This window comes from Leiobunum rupestre, chromosome 3, assembly GCF_980474605.1.
Source record: "Leiobunum rupestre chromosome 3, qqLeiRupe1.1.hap1, whole genome shotgun sequence".
In the NCBI taxonomy this organism is placed as follows: domain Eukaryota; kingdom Metazoa; phylum Arthropoda; class Arachnida; order Opiliones; family Sclerosomatidae; genus Leiobunum; species Leiobunum rupestre.
In genome coordinates, this window is record NC_143386.1 from 27,623,070 (window position 1) to 27,639,977 (window position 16,908).

Genomic DNA, 16,908 nt, shown 5'->3' on the forward strand with positions numbered 1-16,908 from the left:
TCTTAGTTGATTCTGATTAAGGTTATTTCTTTGTTTATTTTTAAAGGGAACAGGAAATGTTATATTTTGCATTTCAAGGGGTTCGCAACCTACGTTGCAGCATTTGAAATTATCAGTTTGATAATGATGTTTTGTATCCCTCCAGCAGCATCATCGTTCACTAACGTCGTAAGTATTCCCACTACAACCGTCTTTTACAATTTTTCTGAAAATCAGGTTGCACATCCCTTTAAAATAATACTAAAAACTTCACCTCTATCGGAAGACATACGCAACCTCCACCGTCCCCACTGGCCTTGGAAGGCTAATGCCCTATCCCCACACCGACCTCATTATGGATTTGTAAACTACGTTGGCCTTAGTTGACTTGCTAATTCTACTGCTACGTCTCACGTTGGCTAGATGAGAACATGACATGAGCATGGCCGGATTATCACTATTGGGGGTCCTGTGCCAAGTAGAATTTGGGGCCCCTAAAAACATTAACACCTTACTTTTTGACTCTATTAACGCCAGTGTGGTTATAAACATAAAATACCAAAATAATGACTGTATTCAATATTTATTTTTAAACTCGGGGGCCCCTGTGCCATGGCACACTTGGCACATGCCTTAATACGGCCCTGAACATGAGACATTAGTCGATCGTTAAATTTTGTCAATACACCGTGATATTGTAGTAATATATTTACGTAACCTCGACTAGCCCGTTTCGTAGATTTCATCACACCGTTGAAATAAATTATGACGTCGCAACATGGTCGTTTATCTAAAAAAAATGCATATAGTTCACGTTTTCTTCGTTAGGCTATCGTCCAGATCCCACTTTTGAGATGTTATCGTGTATTTTCGTTGTCAGGCATAAACACGTTTGGTTTCAATGTCAAGTAGCTCTTTTATCAACCGTGTTCGCTATCGTCGTAATCAAAACAAGATAGTTAAGCTACATTTTGACCAAAAAGGCGGGTACTTATAGGTACCCTTTGCGTCGATTGGCTCGTCTGTAAATTTGACGATAACTTAAATTATAGTAATTTTTAAGTATAAATTTTATATGGGATATATAATTATGGTTAAAGTCTACTAAGAAGAGTATAAGTTGTCAAATTATAATTATTATACGAAGTTATTGTTTCGCTATTTTGGATTTTAGCTTCCTTCGCCATTAATGGATGGCACCACGCTCTAATCTAAAGTCGCTTTTTTCGAAGTATCGGATAGAATCATGGCCATCTCTAATAACAGGGACCTTTTCATAATACAGGTGGCAATGATAGAGCCAACAATTGCCTTAATATACAAATGTACCATAGTTACATGGCGAGTACACCCGAGCAACATCGGTGATCAAAACGGAATAATCCCCAACACAACGATTAAGCTAGAAGGGGGGAATAAAAAAAAGAAAAAACAGATTAGATCGTGCGGTTGTTTGTCTAGAGGGTATCGCCATCTATCGTAGATACTGTTCCAAATAAAGTTAAAATTATATCTCTGTCAGATGTTCGTCACAGATATTTTTAATTTTGAATCAACAACAGAGTGACCACACTTCCTGTGTTTTATAATGTTGCTATGTTTCGAATGCCTTCCTGTAATTTGACAACTATCCCATATTTTCCTATTTTTCGTTCTTCACGCTTTGATTAAAATTTAAATTTAAGGCTCTCAAAAACAGCCCGCCTTTTAAAAAAGCACTAATTTCATTGGCTTTTAAGTTAAAGGCTAGCTGGGGTTTTAAAATGAAAATGTAATATTATTTTAATACATTTATCTAGTCACAAAGTCTGTGATGTTTTCTTATTAAATGAAATATTACTATTGAACTAAAGTTCCTTTAAAAGCATTTGTTTTATCTTTATTAGGATTATTCCTAAAAATGTTCTTTAAATGAACCTGCACGTTGCTATATTTTCCTTTATTTACGTAAATATTACTTTTATAATTTCCTATATTTACCTAAAAATTATTTCTATAATTTCCTATATTTACCTAAAAATTACTCCTATAATTTCCTAAATTTACCTAAAAATTACTCCTATAATTTCCTATAAAATGTATTAAATTTCCTATAAAATGTATTAAATTTCCTATTTGTCCTTAAAAAAATTGTAGGGTTTCCTGTGGTCACCCTGCAACAACTATCACCTCTAAGTTTTAAATGCGGTCAGAAATATTTCAAACCTTTTCATTCAGGGCAAAAATGTAAGGTTTTTTGGTGTGGAACATCAACACTTCTTCCATTTCCCGAGGGGCTAACCACTCTTAGAAAGTCTGTACACCGGATTACGCTTAGATTACCACTGCCAAAGGCAGGGACTTCAAAGATTACGCGTATTCCCATTAGTACAGTCAAAGGTACGGCTCTGTACACCGATTACGCGGAGTGATCAGCCCCTCGCCATTTCCCGCTCCCTCCTATGGATTCGATTTTTTTGGCGCTGGTTAGTGATTTCCCGCCTAAATTGTTAACATAAAAAACATAAAAAACCTTAAAAAAGACTTGGGTTATATTCCCCTTAAATTAGATGGCGTCCAATTTGAAACGTTCGGTTTCTAGCAATTTGAATTCATCGCCCAGTTTCAAAACTATAATTTGCATTACATCGACAGTAATATAAATTTTTCTACATTTTCGGCTTGTCTATTTCTTTTAGTTTATTTGAAACTTTTATGTTTTATTAAAGCGATGGTAATTAATTAATATCAGGCTATTTAATTTTAAATCGTTACTCACTTAGTTTCCAGACGGTTAGTCACTGTCGATACCGTAATTTCTTGGTCGCTTTGTAGAGTAATTGAATCCATATTTATTTTCACCTTCGCCCAAGACGTTTGAAAAGGCAAAGTTCTAGGTTTCCTTCTTTTAGCTTTCACTTTTGTATTGGAGGTAGCCGCTTTTAAATTCCCTTAACTTGTAACTTCGAATTGAAGATCTCTCGGCCGAAGTACCACGTATCGGTTTTAAATAAATAAATATATTTAAGTTTCCCCAAACGTTAATGGTCTATTTTACCTATTTGACGTTGGTCAATGCCTTCGGTATAAGCCTAGCTAATTTTCATAATTATTATTACTATTAAAGGGAGCGTAAAATAGTACATTCAATGGTGAACCGATTAATTTCAATTATTCCGCTAGGATTGCTGGTTATTGTTGGTCTATTTTACCTTTACGGCGTTGGTTAATAATACCATTTTCCCTCTCCTTAAAAATATTCATTAGTAAAAATTCGTAGCCCTGCGTAAAAGCCATCTCCCCAGATTTAGCTCTCATTCATAATAGTGTATCTTATGAATGCGCTTTATTTTTAATTGTCATAAAGAAAATTAGGATTGCCACGATATTTTTCAGATGTATTTAAGTTGCCAAAATGTTCAATGTTTTTCGCTCCGGTTTTCCTTGAACTCCGCTCCTGGTACCACTCGCAGCCCTGAATTGATTTGTTAGTGCCATAAATGGGTGTGCGGCCCATATTTCGTTGTTCCGTGAAAATTGTTTAAAGAACCTCGATACTCAGGTTGAGGAGTGTCGTACATCCCGTCACCAATTGGGCAGAACTAAGGTCAGCCCCTTGAGGCTAATTCAGCCGAGTCCACTGTCGACTACGTGATTGACCGGGGTCAGGGCTAAAAAGTGTTGGGATTCGAAATCACTCATCTTTCCGATCGTGGATCATGAGAATCAGTGTGGTTCGCCAATTTTAAGTCCTGCCTGAGTTGACGAAAGTAAAAATTTCCGGGAACCTACACGTCAATTTTAACGGAGGGCGATGAAGTCAACCTCCTCAAACAAAGTGGTAGTAAGGCCAGCGTCAATCCGCCACTATTGAGCTGAATCAAGATAACGAGTACTGGTGCGCCAACTGCCTTTACGCTTCTTTGCGCGGAAATTCTATCATTCCCGAACATCTACAGACTGGCCGCCGCTAGAACATAGCTCCGATTTGATTACGCTCAGCAGCGACGTTTATGGATTTCGGCGGCGCAAAGGGCAAAATATTATCCCCTCTAAAAAATAAAGCGACGTAGAAAAACTTAAGAAAAATTTGTAGACGGTGGTGTTGGATCACTATGCTCTAGCCGCAGCATCATTCCTAAGACTCCCAATCACCAACTCAAGTAAAAACGTGTATTGTTTCTTGTATGGGACCAATGACAAGGAGACTACCCGAGGTGGTTATCACCGATTTTGTTGAAACTCGGGACTTAGGTAGACCTTATGGTAATATGAAAATTTCCAAAAGGAAAAGTTGCAATGGGCCTTAGTTTTCCCATGACAACCAAAAATGTTTTTGATCTCTCAAAACAAAGGTCCATTTATAAAAGCATAGGATTTGCTTGGTTTTTTTTAAATTAAATTTTCAAAACTTACACTAAAATATGAATTTGACCTATTTTAGGTAACATTGATCAACAATTTTGGGTAAAATTGATCAATTTTAGTTAAATTTTAACAAAATTTGGGTAACCGAGAAAATCCCATGCTTTTTTAAATGGAGAGGTCAAAAACATTTTCGGTTGCCATAGGAAAACTAAAGCCCATTGCAACTTTTCCCTTTGGGAGGGTATAACGAACGTAAATAGTTGGTTGCATTTAATAAGTGTGCTATTTCAGTTTTGTTTTCATGTGTTTTGTTGAAATATTAGTTTAAAGTGATTAAAAATTGGCAATCCTTATTGTAACTAGTAATATCTGTAAATCTAAGCCCATAACCACTTGTTTTGAAGATAGCGCTACCCCAATGGTGAAAGGTACAACAGATCCCCGCCATGTATTACTTATTGTATAGCAGCCTCATAGTCGGCTACGGTTTGTTGTTTCAGACCTACAATTCTAAAACGCTAATTAAACCGCTATAGGGAGTTTAACCATATCATGGGCCGTAAAACTTCCATCAATACTCACTACTGGCGCGACAATCTAGTAGAAAATTCCCAATTCCCATCCTAAAAACAGGATTTTCTACGTATTTTGTCCGAAGCTTGACCTTCCCTGTTTGGCTTCTAATCCCTTTAAATTATTTTCTTCAAAAGATGGGTTAATTAGAAATTCCACGTATACTTACTAAGCCTATCCCATATCCAATTTTTTTCGAATAATATGTTGATATAAAAAGATAATCAGGGTTTCATTCGAGTCATTTTACATATGCTGTTTAATGTCACTACACTCGATATAAATCATGACACCTTAACTATGTTGGACATTTTATACTGTTACTTAAAAATGTATTTTAAAATTTTAAGTTTTATCGAACTACAAGACCTAGGCCAAAATGTCAACGACTAAGTTCTATATATTTAGATTTGAGAATTGTTGAAAGCCATTTACCATAGATAAAGTTGTCTTTGAAAGCCAATGCCATGTAACTTGAATTACGTGGTTTGGTCTATAAAGAGTTATTAAATCATCTGTGTAATTCTGATACCAGTGACTCTTCCGCAACTTATATTAGTGAAGATATAATATTTTTTTAAAAGCACGAACCTTAGCTATTCCTTACTATTTCAATTAATTGTTTTGTCAAAAATGCCCACTAACAAGTTACGTGGTTTTGACTTTTAGGCAACGCAGTGCGATGTCCTTTTATATTAGAAACGTTAAGATAAAGACTGTAGTCGTGACTCCTTCCAAGATTTTTCGATCTGCCCGGCGATTAGATTTTAAGGAAGCGATTCATTTACAAAGCTTAAATAATATTTGTTGGCTCCAGTTAGTACATATAACCCATCGGCTTTAACCAAATATTTTCAAGTGAATGGCCACTTGCTTTAAATTCAAGAGCTTCTGCCAATTCCATCGCCGTGTATGCAGCGAATTTTCTTTTTGACGCGATAATACGTAAAAAAAATTTATACAAGCCAATAGATTCGTTTCTGGAGCATTTTTTGAAGTGTTTAACGTAACGCATTTTTTAAAGAGAGAAATGGAAGCCTTTTATCTCATGAAGATAGAGGTAGTGACCGTGAAACAGGATAAGATACTTAAAGAGTTAGGAATTATTATATCCATTGTGGCAGTTTTCCAACATCTAGGACTATCACTGTTGCGCTCCTTAATTCAAGAAAATTAATAAATATAAACCAAGATTTCTTCCAAAGGAAAGCTACTAGGGTTGGGTTAAGCCAATGATCAACCAGTTTGCCGTTTACAACATCAAACAAGACTCTGGATTGATTCAAGTTGGTTTATAATATTTATTTATTAATATATCCGGGGCTACTTGTTGAATTATTTCTCGTCAACATTTGTCTTTTCTATCGAACAAATCAATTACATTTAATTAATTATACCCAGAAATAATTTCCATTCTGAGAAATCAAATAATATATTTGTTAAATCATGGCAAACTACCACGAATTTTGAAAGGCCGTGTACCACATGTGAGCCAACAAGTCAGAAAAGCTGTGTTGGCTCTAAGCACCTTTTGACTTAAGAGTAAGGAGCCACGTTTAAAGAAACAACTGTGCAAGAGGCCAAGGCTTAACTTTTAATATTTAAATCAAATCATGTTATAGATCGAACTTAATTATTAATATTTCACACCGTCATTGACAGGTAAATTTATCCCCCAATTATGTGTGTTCAAACATAACGTGTTTTGATAGTTAACAACAATGGGGTAAAATGATTCACGTAAATTGGAGCATTACCAACCTTATGGAAATGCTAGATAAAATTTGATTCCAAAATTAAACGCCAAATTCGACTTTGATCAAAATTGAAATCCAAATACAAGGTATGAATTTCAAGAGTTTATACCAATTTGATCATATGTTTTTTTTTATACAAATGCGATTGGATTGCGACTTGGTGGTTCTTGATTCTAGTTCGGTCCAAATTTGAACATTTTATAATTTTCGTAAAGGCAAATAATTGTCTTATTTGTACCGCTTTACATTTCGATTATTTCCGTACTATTTCAGCCGCTAATCTATAACTACGCACAAGAAATTAATGTGAAAAGCATCAAGATGCCATTCGAGGGGCGAGTCACTATCGTGATTATTAGGACATCTTCTCAATATGAAATCCGATAAAATCATGCTTAATATTGGGATTTGGATAATTAAATTAAGATTTGAATGAATAAATCGAGATTTGAATCATTAAATCAAGATTTGAACCATTAAATCGAGATTTGAATCATTAAATCGGAATTTGAATTATCAAAAAAGGGATTAGAATGATTAAACAATTTGGAAAGCTTTCCAAAATCAACCTCTCGTCGGAAGAATTTGCCCTAGGGTGTATTACATGTAACTACTGAACACGGTACTCAATAATATTCCGCCATCAAGAGCGTCCCCCAGAAAATTATCCCGGTGCTACCACAACCAGCAGATTATTTTTTATTTTAATTATAAATTTTACAAATGTTATTGTATTAAACCAATTTCCAATATCAATAGAACAAAAATACAACGAAACCGATAAAAATCAATGCAAATAAAAATCGTAGACATGAATTATCCCCCTCATTATCAACAAACAAGAAAAATAACCAATAGAAAGTTATATAATAATTACCCCACTAAGTAACAATGTAATTAAAATACTTAGGAATCAAGAAAAAGTCAATCTAAATACCTACAGAAATAAACATTGTATTCACAGAAATAAACATTGTATTCACAGAAATAAACATTGTATTCACAGAAATAAACATTGTATTCACAGAAATAAACATTGTATTCACAGAAATAAACATTGTATTCACAGAAATCAATACGAATTCATTGTTACCCTGATGATGGCCTAGATAAGCCGAAACTATAGTCGGTCTTTTAATAAGCTGATTTTTAATATTGTGCCCAATAAAAACCGTTGTTTTTTTAAATTCCATATTGTAATCTATGCACAAGTAGCTAAACTAAATTTTATCGTAAATTATTTTTTATTGATTAAATCAAGATCTTAATGTTTAAATTGGGATTTGAATGTTTAAATCGAGTTTTGAATGATTAAATCCGAATTGAATTATGAAATTGAGATTGAAATGATTAAGTCTGGATTTTAAAAATTAAATCCAGATACTAATAATTATATCGTGATCAAAACGATTAAATCGTGATTAAAACGAATTAATAAAATGCTTAAATAATAAAAAATTGCAATAAATTTATTACTAAATTTATCATATTATGATACTCTAAAGTATATAGTGACATACCACTCAGTACCACTTCAAGGAAACTGATTACAATGACTTAGAATAGATTGGTTGTTTCAAACATTCCTCGATTTCAACAACTCCAACACAATTCAACAACTTTATTAAAACCAAAACAATAGAAAATAAATACAATATAAGGGGCGCTTACAGATTGGTTTCATAAAGAGATTATCTCGGCAGAGTGGAGACACGTACGGCATTTTGCATCGCGACCGACGAAATGTCATAAAGCAATTTCGGTTAAACTTTATTTGAGATATACAGTTTCATTGGAAAGTGTAAACGTAAAAACGCGCTGTACATGTTTCTCGGAAGCCTTATCATAATTCATTTTTCTCTCGTTACACATTTTGGCTCGCGGAGCTAGCTAGAATGTTTCACAGCAACGTGTTAAACATCTTCGGTAATAAATTTAAAGCGTAGGACAGAAATAAAGGTAAAATACATTTAATTATTTATTAATTATTTGAAGTCGAGCGCCGAAAAGTAAAGATAATAATAATAATAATAATAATGGTTTATTTTCCCAAACATATTTATACATAGTATAGATAGATAAAGGCCACTATATACCTGGTTTTAGACAAAAAGAACGAGAAAAGATAAATGTATAGAAACAGGATTTCCGTCTTATTCAATTTTTACATAATGTCCATACCTTAATCGTGATTCGTTAAATAGTTGCGTATACAGTGTCTACAGATATTTAGACTTACATTAGTTGATAAATTTAGAGCATTAAATTAACGATTTAAAAAAATTGAGTGAATTTTTTTCATTTCTAACGAATGGTATATTAAGAGTGATACCATTAGTTTTTGAGGGTTGCTTAAGCCTGACTTTTAAGGTCTACCATAAAAATGAAGAGAAATGTTTTATTAATTGTGCAAACCAACAGTTCAGTTCAGACGTACCTACAAGGATATACACTGCAGGATTTAAATATTTACAAATGGCGATAAAATTAAATTAATAGCTTGGTTATAGATATATATAATTAGGGAATAAGTAGACTAGTCTATTTTAAAAGGGATAATAAAGCTAAACTCTAAACAAATTTGAAGAAATTTAAAAACTTACTATAAGCTCGTACCGATAGGTCTTCGAGCGAACAAAAAGATGTGAAACTCGTACCAAATATCTTCGAGTTAAAAACTTAATTAAATTAAATTAAAAAGCCATAAATTCCCACGGTAGACCGGTTTCGTCCTATTTGGGACTCGTCAGTACCGTGCGGGAAATCTGGCTTGTTATCGTAAGGCAGGTGCTTAAAAAGTAAAAACCATAAGTATAACATCGAATGATTGCGTATAATGATAGTGTCGTGAAAAGAACGCGTAGACGGACCCTAAACACTCTCTGTTTGCAAATTTACTTCCAGAATATGGTGATAGTGATCAATCCGAGCGAAAACACTCAAATTTTAAAATAATTTTAGTGAATTTTATGTTCTAATTCAACAATTCATGATTATATCTCCACAGTAAGTTTTTTTTCTGTTGAATAATTGGTAAACATGGCAGTTCGAAACACTACTGGTAAATCACGGAGAAATCTCAGACCTATTATAATTTGTCTGATCATTGGCGAAACAGACAGTCACAAAAATAATCCACTTGTCACTCGCCAGTTAATTATTTTAATGGCTATTATTTTAGATTATAAAACTGTGATTAAAGTTATAAATTGCCATGTATTTAAAATTATTCATATTAAGGAATTCATAAATGCTGTATTGCCTCAGCTTTTAAGTATTTCAAAAAGACCGTTTTGAATTATGTTAGTCATATATATATATATATATATATATATATATATATATATATATATATAATTACATCTTACATAATATGTTATATATGGTCATATATGTACCATATATAACATATTATGTAAGATGTAATTATATTACATATGAGTTTACGTGCCGGAAGATCGGCTATCCAATTGACCCTGGAGCATCCAATGAAAACTAGTCTGCTATGGCTTGAACGATTTTCATGCCATTTGGAGAGTATAGAAATTTATAAACTTGGTCGTGCCTCTACGATAGTCATATCGAAATAAGGCAATCTATCAACGTCCTATTTACACAAGTATTTATGAACAAGTACATCCAACTATTTAATCTCCTTTAGTTATACTCTCATGAACTAACAGCAGAGCTCAGCCAAATCATTAAAATATGTCTCTATTTAACCTGCTTTAAGTTCATTTAACGAGCTTATATTTATAATTATATTTATTTTTATTTTTCTATTTCAGTGATTATCGATCATCCCACTTAATACACAAACATGAGTGACGTATTGAGGTCCAAAAATGAACATCATTCTGCCTGCGTTGTTCCCATAGAGAAAAAACATCTTAAAATAGTAAGTTGAAGTATTTCAGTAAGCTATTTTTTTCCCTTTAGAGTTGGGTTTTCCCTATAAAAATTTTCAACCAGACTGTGACCTACCTACATTAATAATTATATTATTAATTATTATTATTATAAATATTATTAATTGATAATATAAATATTACTAATTATTTTTATAAATATTATTAATTATTATTATAAATATTATTAATTGTATTATTAATTATTTTTATTAATTGATAATACTTATATTATTAATTGATAATACTTATATTATTAATTGATAATACTTATATTATTAATTGATAATACTTATATTATTAATTGAAAATACTTATATTATTAATTGATAATACTTATATTTTTAATTGATAATACTTATATTATTAATTGATAATACTTATACTATTAATTGATAATACTTATATTACTAATGGATAATATTTATATTATTAATTGATAATACTGATATGTATATTAATAGATAATTCTAATATTAAATATTGATAATACTGATAGAAGTAAACGTTATTGTTAATAGAATAAATTAATATTGTTAATACAATTAGTTGAAATTGTTAATACATATAATAATTATTAATATTAACAACTTTCGGTGGGGAATTCGATCATTATTATACATATATTACAAACATCAACTGTGAGTGGCAAATTGATTATGTTATCCCCAACGGCTGAAATGTCACACTTTCACCTCGAGGTATTTTTATACTTATTCGCCACTGCATTAAAGCATCGCGCTTCCAAAGTTACGAAACCATTTAAACTATTTATTTTTTTGTAACGTTAAAAGGAACCACCTATGGACTGCAATGCAAAGGATGATAAAATTAGCGAATAAGTAGATTAGTCCATTATGAAAAGGGTTAAAAAAGCTAAACCCTAAACAAATTTGAAGAAATGGAAAAACTTACAAATAGCTCGTACCAATAGGTCTTCGAGCAAACAAAATGACGCGAAACTCGGACCAAATAGATATAAATTTTTAATGTTTAGGCTTAGTTTCTCTTTTCGGTGTTATAGTCGCGAGGCAGATTTCCCGCACGGTACTGACGAGTCCCAAATAGAACGAAACCGGTCTACCGTTGGAAGTTCTGGCGATTTTATTTAATTTAATTTAGTTTTGCACGCGAAGATCTATTTGGTCCGAGTTTCGCGTCTTTTTGCTTGTTCGAAGATATCGGTACGAGCTATTAGTAAGTTTTCAAATTTCTTCAAATTTGTTTAGGGTTTAGCTTTTTAATCCCTTTTCATAATGGACTAATCTACTTATTCGCTAATTTTATCATCCTATTAATTTTTTGGCGATTTTCACGAGCTGCGACGGATATTAAAAATGCAATACGTCAGATTGATTTCAATATGTACCTAAGATAACTTTAAATTTATACATATATTTCAAGATAAACGTTATGGTTTTCTGGTCGTGGCAGGTTCCAATAAACCTGTTTGTTGTGGAACATTTCAGTAGGAAGGTGGAAATTTCAAATTGAGTCTATCTAGACATTCAAATCGGTGATACTTTACTATGTCTACGACGACGAGTCGCCTCAAGAAATAGTTACAATTATCGATTTGTTACCTTTTCGTGGTTGCGTAAAACTGTTTTTAACAAATAAAATGAGATTTTAAACAAATTTTAAACTAACTTTTATCAAATCTGTCGTAACTTGTTTTTCAACTAAGTCAGTGATTAAGGTTTGAATTCTACATAATAACCAACATCCTTCGTTTCTCCAAAACTAGTCTATAATCACAGTCATCATTCAATCAAGGAGCTTAACACTTTCTAAAAATTTATATACCGACTACAGAAATATGAGACCAAATGTTAAATGTGCAATTAATTTCGTAATCGTTTAGCTACAGGCTTGTACACTGATTAAACCCAGTTTAAATAGGATTAATTACCAGTTTTAACAAATTAATTTAAGATTAGCTTGCCCTGAAAACTGGTTTTAATTGTAGTTTGAAGTAATTTAAAATCCACATTGGCTTAATCATTGAGTCCTCTCAGATAATCTGAAATTGATTTATTAATTTCCGCCAATGAAGAATAGCGCTGCAGATCGCCCAATTTAATGTGTATTGCCGCCTTGTCTCTCGGACAGGTTTGAGGGGTCTTTCTCCCCTTAAGGCGGGTTTATAAGCGAGCGAAAAGCCAAAGCTTTTTGTACAAACTGAAACTTTATCGTCGGCGTCGGCTCTCGCGTAAGCGTTTACAAAGAAGCGAGAGCCGATTTCCAACTTGCTATAGCAGACAGCTTACGCTGAATTCCGTCGCTGGCGGCATCGAACTCCGTTTGATATTCTCGCGTATTTTTCTGGGGTCTCGGCTCTCGCTTGAAATCACGTGGTCGTATTTAACCAATAATAAGGCAACCCCTTCTATGACCTTCGTGGATTTATTGCCTTTTTTTATTTAATTTATTTGTCTTTTTTAAAATTTGCATATTTCGTTTTTGAAGCGATGATAAAAAAAATACATACAGCCCGACAATATTTCGACTTTGTTTCGTAGCCGCCATTAATACTAAACCAACCACGTGATCACGTCAAGTTGAGCAAGAAGCTCAACACGACAAGCGCTTTTGTAAACAGTAGCTTACTGCGCAGAGGCAGATTCCTAAAGCTTTTTCCAATAGCGTCGATCAGCTTTCGGCTTCATGCACAAGCTTCTTTGGATTTTTTCACTCCTTTATAAACCCGCCTTTACAAGGCTAGTGAAACCCTTTAAGTTCACTAGGACAAGTAAAGTAGTCTTGAAGATATATATATATATATATATATATATGAAATAGTTCTATTGCTTCATTTTATCATTAATTAATTAATAATATTCACTGTTAAATAGGAGCAAAAACATGCCATCGAGGTTCACAATGTCTCGTATTCTTATAGCCGTTTATCCAAAAATCAGTTCGTTCTTAGTGGATTGAGTTTCAATGTTCCAGAAGGACAAATGTAAGTTGAGTTTCTATTTTATTGTATTATTATTAAATAAAAATGTTCACTTACAATGTTAGGCTTATTGGACTTCCGTTGGTTGAATAAAATAACAAAACACGAAATTTAAACTAAATGGGGGTACATAAAAAAATATACAGGTTGCCTAACACCAAAAAAATCTAACATATATTTCCGAAAGATTGTGTGTCTGTATGTCTGTCTGTCTGTCTGTCTCTTTAGGGCCGGCCACACCATTTCCCTTGATCATATGCATGTATTTACTTACGGTACGGGGGTATATATCTTTAGAGTGTATGCCTTAATCTTACTGTACCAACTATTCGAATTCAACTATATATGTCCACTATAGCAACGTGAGGTCCACGGGCCCATGTGGTTTTGATCGGTTGTTCCCTAATTGGGAATTGGTAACCTTAGAGATCTATGTTGGTAACTTTAAGAAGGACACGCGACAACATTACGTTACCTTATTTTAAAATCATCGTAACTTGGGCTTCATTAAAGCTAAATCTTGTAAACTAAGGTTACGATAAGATGCAGTTAGATTTAGAATTCAAGTCACGTGGATGAACTATTTTCCTTGAGCGTGTCAATAAATACCCTTTAAGCGTTATTCTTGGTATCTGAATCTTGGAAACCCTTTAAACTGTGCATTGTGTCTTAATCTCTAAGAATTACACAACCAACTCAAGTACGGCTATAAACTAGTGATAATAAAATTGCAATACCTATTTAATTACGAAGGAATTCAATGACTATATTTCAAAAGGTATGACTGTTTTTTATCTATACAAGATTATAGGTTAAGGATTTACAATCACCAATAACAAACGATGAGGTTATATATCAAATTTTTGTGCCAATTTCGTTTTCAAGTTTAATTAGATAATTTATCGATAACGACCTTCAAACATTTTTCTGAAAATTGTTCGTCATTAGATAAAGCGAAAGTTATACAAATCACGTGAATTAGTTTTATTCTGCAATCGTATACAAGATAAAATTTATCAGTAATTTTATAAATATATATATTTTTATTTGTTAAGGTAGTTATTGAGAAGTAAATTGGATTTATTGTAGGATCTTAGTTAATTTTTTTAACAATCTAGGAATAATCAAACAGGGATCAAATATTTGATCCCTGTTTGATTATTCCTAGATTGTTAAATTTTTTTATATGTCTTTGTTATAAAACTCATTTGACAAGAAAACTCCACAAACATGATAATAGTTTGGTTAGATTTCTCTGTCAACTATCTTCTTACATTTCCAATATTTAACAATAAAGTACAGATATGAAATTAAACTTATACTTTGAATACAAATTTTATGACACTTCGCACGTATAACATGAATTTCAAATATTTAATAGCATTGTAATTATTATAATTACTATTTTTATTATAATTGAGAGTGCGGTAGTAGAGCCTAGCCCAGCCTAGCACTTTGACCAGAGGTCCATTGTGCTATCACTGTCATAAGAAATGAAAAAGTCCTGTCTAGGTAACCAAGCTCGGCGCGGGATCCACTTCACCGAGATTTCGAAAGATCTCTCTTTTCCAAATCGTCAATACCAAGATGCCCAAATCTTTGAGCTACATAAAAACCTTAGACACAAAAAGGCACGAGAGTAAATCTCCTGCTCCGCACGTGCCCTGCACATAAGCTTCCCCCTGATGTCAATGCAGCTACGTTTTAAGCGGCCATGGGTCATTCTCTTCTTCTTTAACGATTTCCCTGCCTCTAGCCATCCGTCTCAAGGCAAAGCTTGTGAACCAGGCCGTTGGTTATCGGAATCGCCGGCTCAGCTCAATAGAACCTAGCCTCAGCACTCTCTCGGCCTTCTCATTACGATGCTAACCCTTATGGCTAGGCACCAAATAGAATAGAATTTTACTATAGGTGCCTAATTCTGAGAGGAGATACAAACAGCTAAGAACCAGCTTATAAGTAATACTTAAATGATTAAGAGTCTTAGAACTATAGCCTGGACCCCGTCAATTCTTAAGTCAGAGGTCTACACAGAAGAAAATAGCCGAAATTTTTGCGTCACACCCGTGGCAAAACACCAATACTTTCATAAAAGCCAAAATTCTTAGTTTGGATGTAATCCCCAGCTCCCACCCCGAGTGTGTTTTGGAGCCGTTAATAGACAAGACTATTTCACCTTTGGTTCCGAGGACTGTGTTGCCAGTTCAGTCTAACCGACTTGGAAAGTGATAGTAAACAATGTAAGTGTAACTTTGAGAGCCCATATATAAGATCGGTAACTGACTAGAATATTGTCGAAACAATTTGCTATGGCTACATACCCAATTGATATATTGTATTGTAACCGATAATATCCCATAATCGCCACCTCCTCTATATAAAGCTTTGAGCGCAAGATTATTCAGGGCTTGATTATCATAGTCTTGAGCCAGTACACAACTCTGGGACTAATTTTTCGTGACTTGCTAATTGTACTCCTAATTCTCTAGAATAACATAAACTTAGTCTTCTTCCGTAGCATAGAAAAAGCTACTTTTCTAAACCGATAGGATAACTCCGAATTAAGCGCATTATTTTTCCAAAACATTTTCTTTGGCTGTAGCCTTTCACTCGTACAGCTGCTGTCAAAGCAACGGATAATGAGGCGATTACTGAAATTTGTTTTCTGATATTGCTTTAGAAGGTGTGTAAAAAAGTTAGGTTATCCTTTTAATAAATGTTTATGTTGCCCCTAACTATCACTAACTTAAAATGGGGATTGATTAATTTGCTGAATTTCTGGACGTCTGGACCGCTGAATTTTGAAGGATTTCTCCTACATAGAAGCTACTACCTTATAAACCGTCTGGACCAAATTGACTAATTTGTTGAAGTGCTGAATTCCCGGTCCAGAAATTCAGCACTTCAGCAAATTAGTCAATTTGGCCCAACGGTTTGAAAATTAAAGAAACTATTCGAAAATAAAGTAAAATTTTCCGGTTCAGAAATTCACCACTTCAGCAAATTAGCCAATTTGGCCCAGACGGTTTATAAGATAGTAGCTTTTATGTAGGAGAAATCCTTCAAAATTCAGAGGTCCAGACTTCCAGAAATTCAGCAAATTAGTCAAGCCCCGTAAAAGGGTACTGGGAATTATCGCGTATTCGTGTATCCTTGGGATAGGATCGGGGGGAGTTCAAATGTTTTTCCCTTTCATAGCTCGCGTCTAGTAGAACTACTTAAATTTTCAATTGATCGAAAAGCAAGTTTATAATAGAAATAAATCGTTCTTATCTATATTAAATTCATAAGTTAAGTTGGGTGGTGAAATGGTTGGGTTTTTAGGTCGCAGCAAGCAGAGTTCGATACCAGTTTGTGGCCCTGGATAAAAGTTCAGAATAAC

General features: G+C 33.4%; 1 protein-coding gene across 2 annotated transcripts in view; it reads left to right on the top strand.

The window, feature by feature from the left end:
- Positions 1-6,042: 6,042 nt before the first annotated feature.
- Positions 6,043-16,908, top strand: part of LOC149951342 (ABC transporter G family member 20-like) — a 29,982-nt gene continuing 19,116 nt past the window's right edge. Inside the window, exons 1-3 of one of the 2 annotated variants that reach the window (XM_090167962.1) lie at positions 6,043-6,185; positions 10,445-10,554; positions 13,420-13,529. In XM_090167962.1, coding sequence (XP_090024088.1) covers positions 10,477-10,554; positions 13,420-13,529 — 188 coding nt within the window. In that variant the 5' untranslated portion in view covers positions 6,043-6,185; positions 10,445-10,476. Of the gene's footprint in view, positions 6,186-8,527; positions 8,616-10,444; positions 10,555-13,419; positions 13,530-16,908 lie in introns of those variants that run through there. The other variant, XM_090167963.1, reaches the window with a different exon arrangement.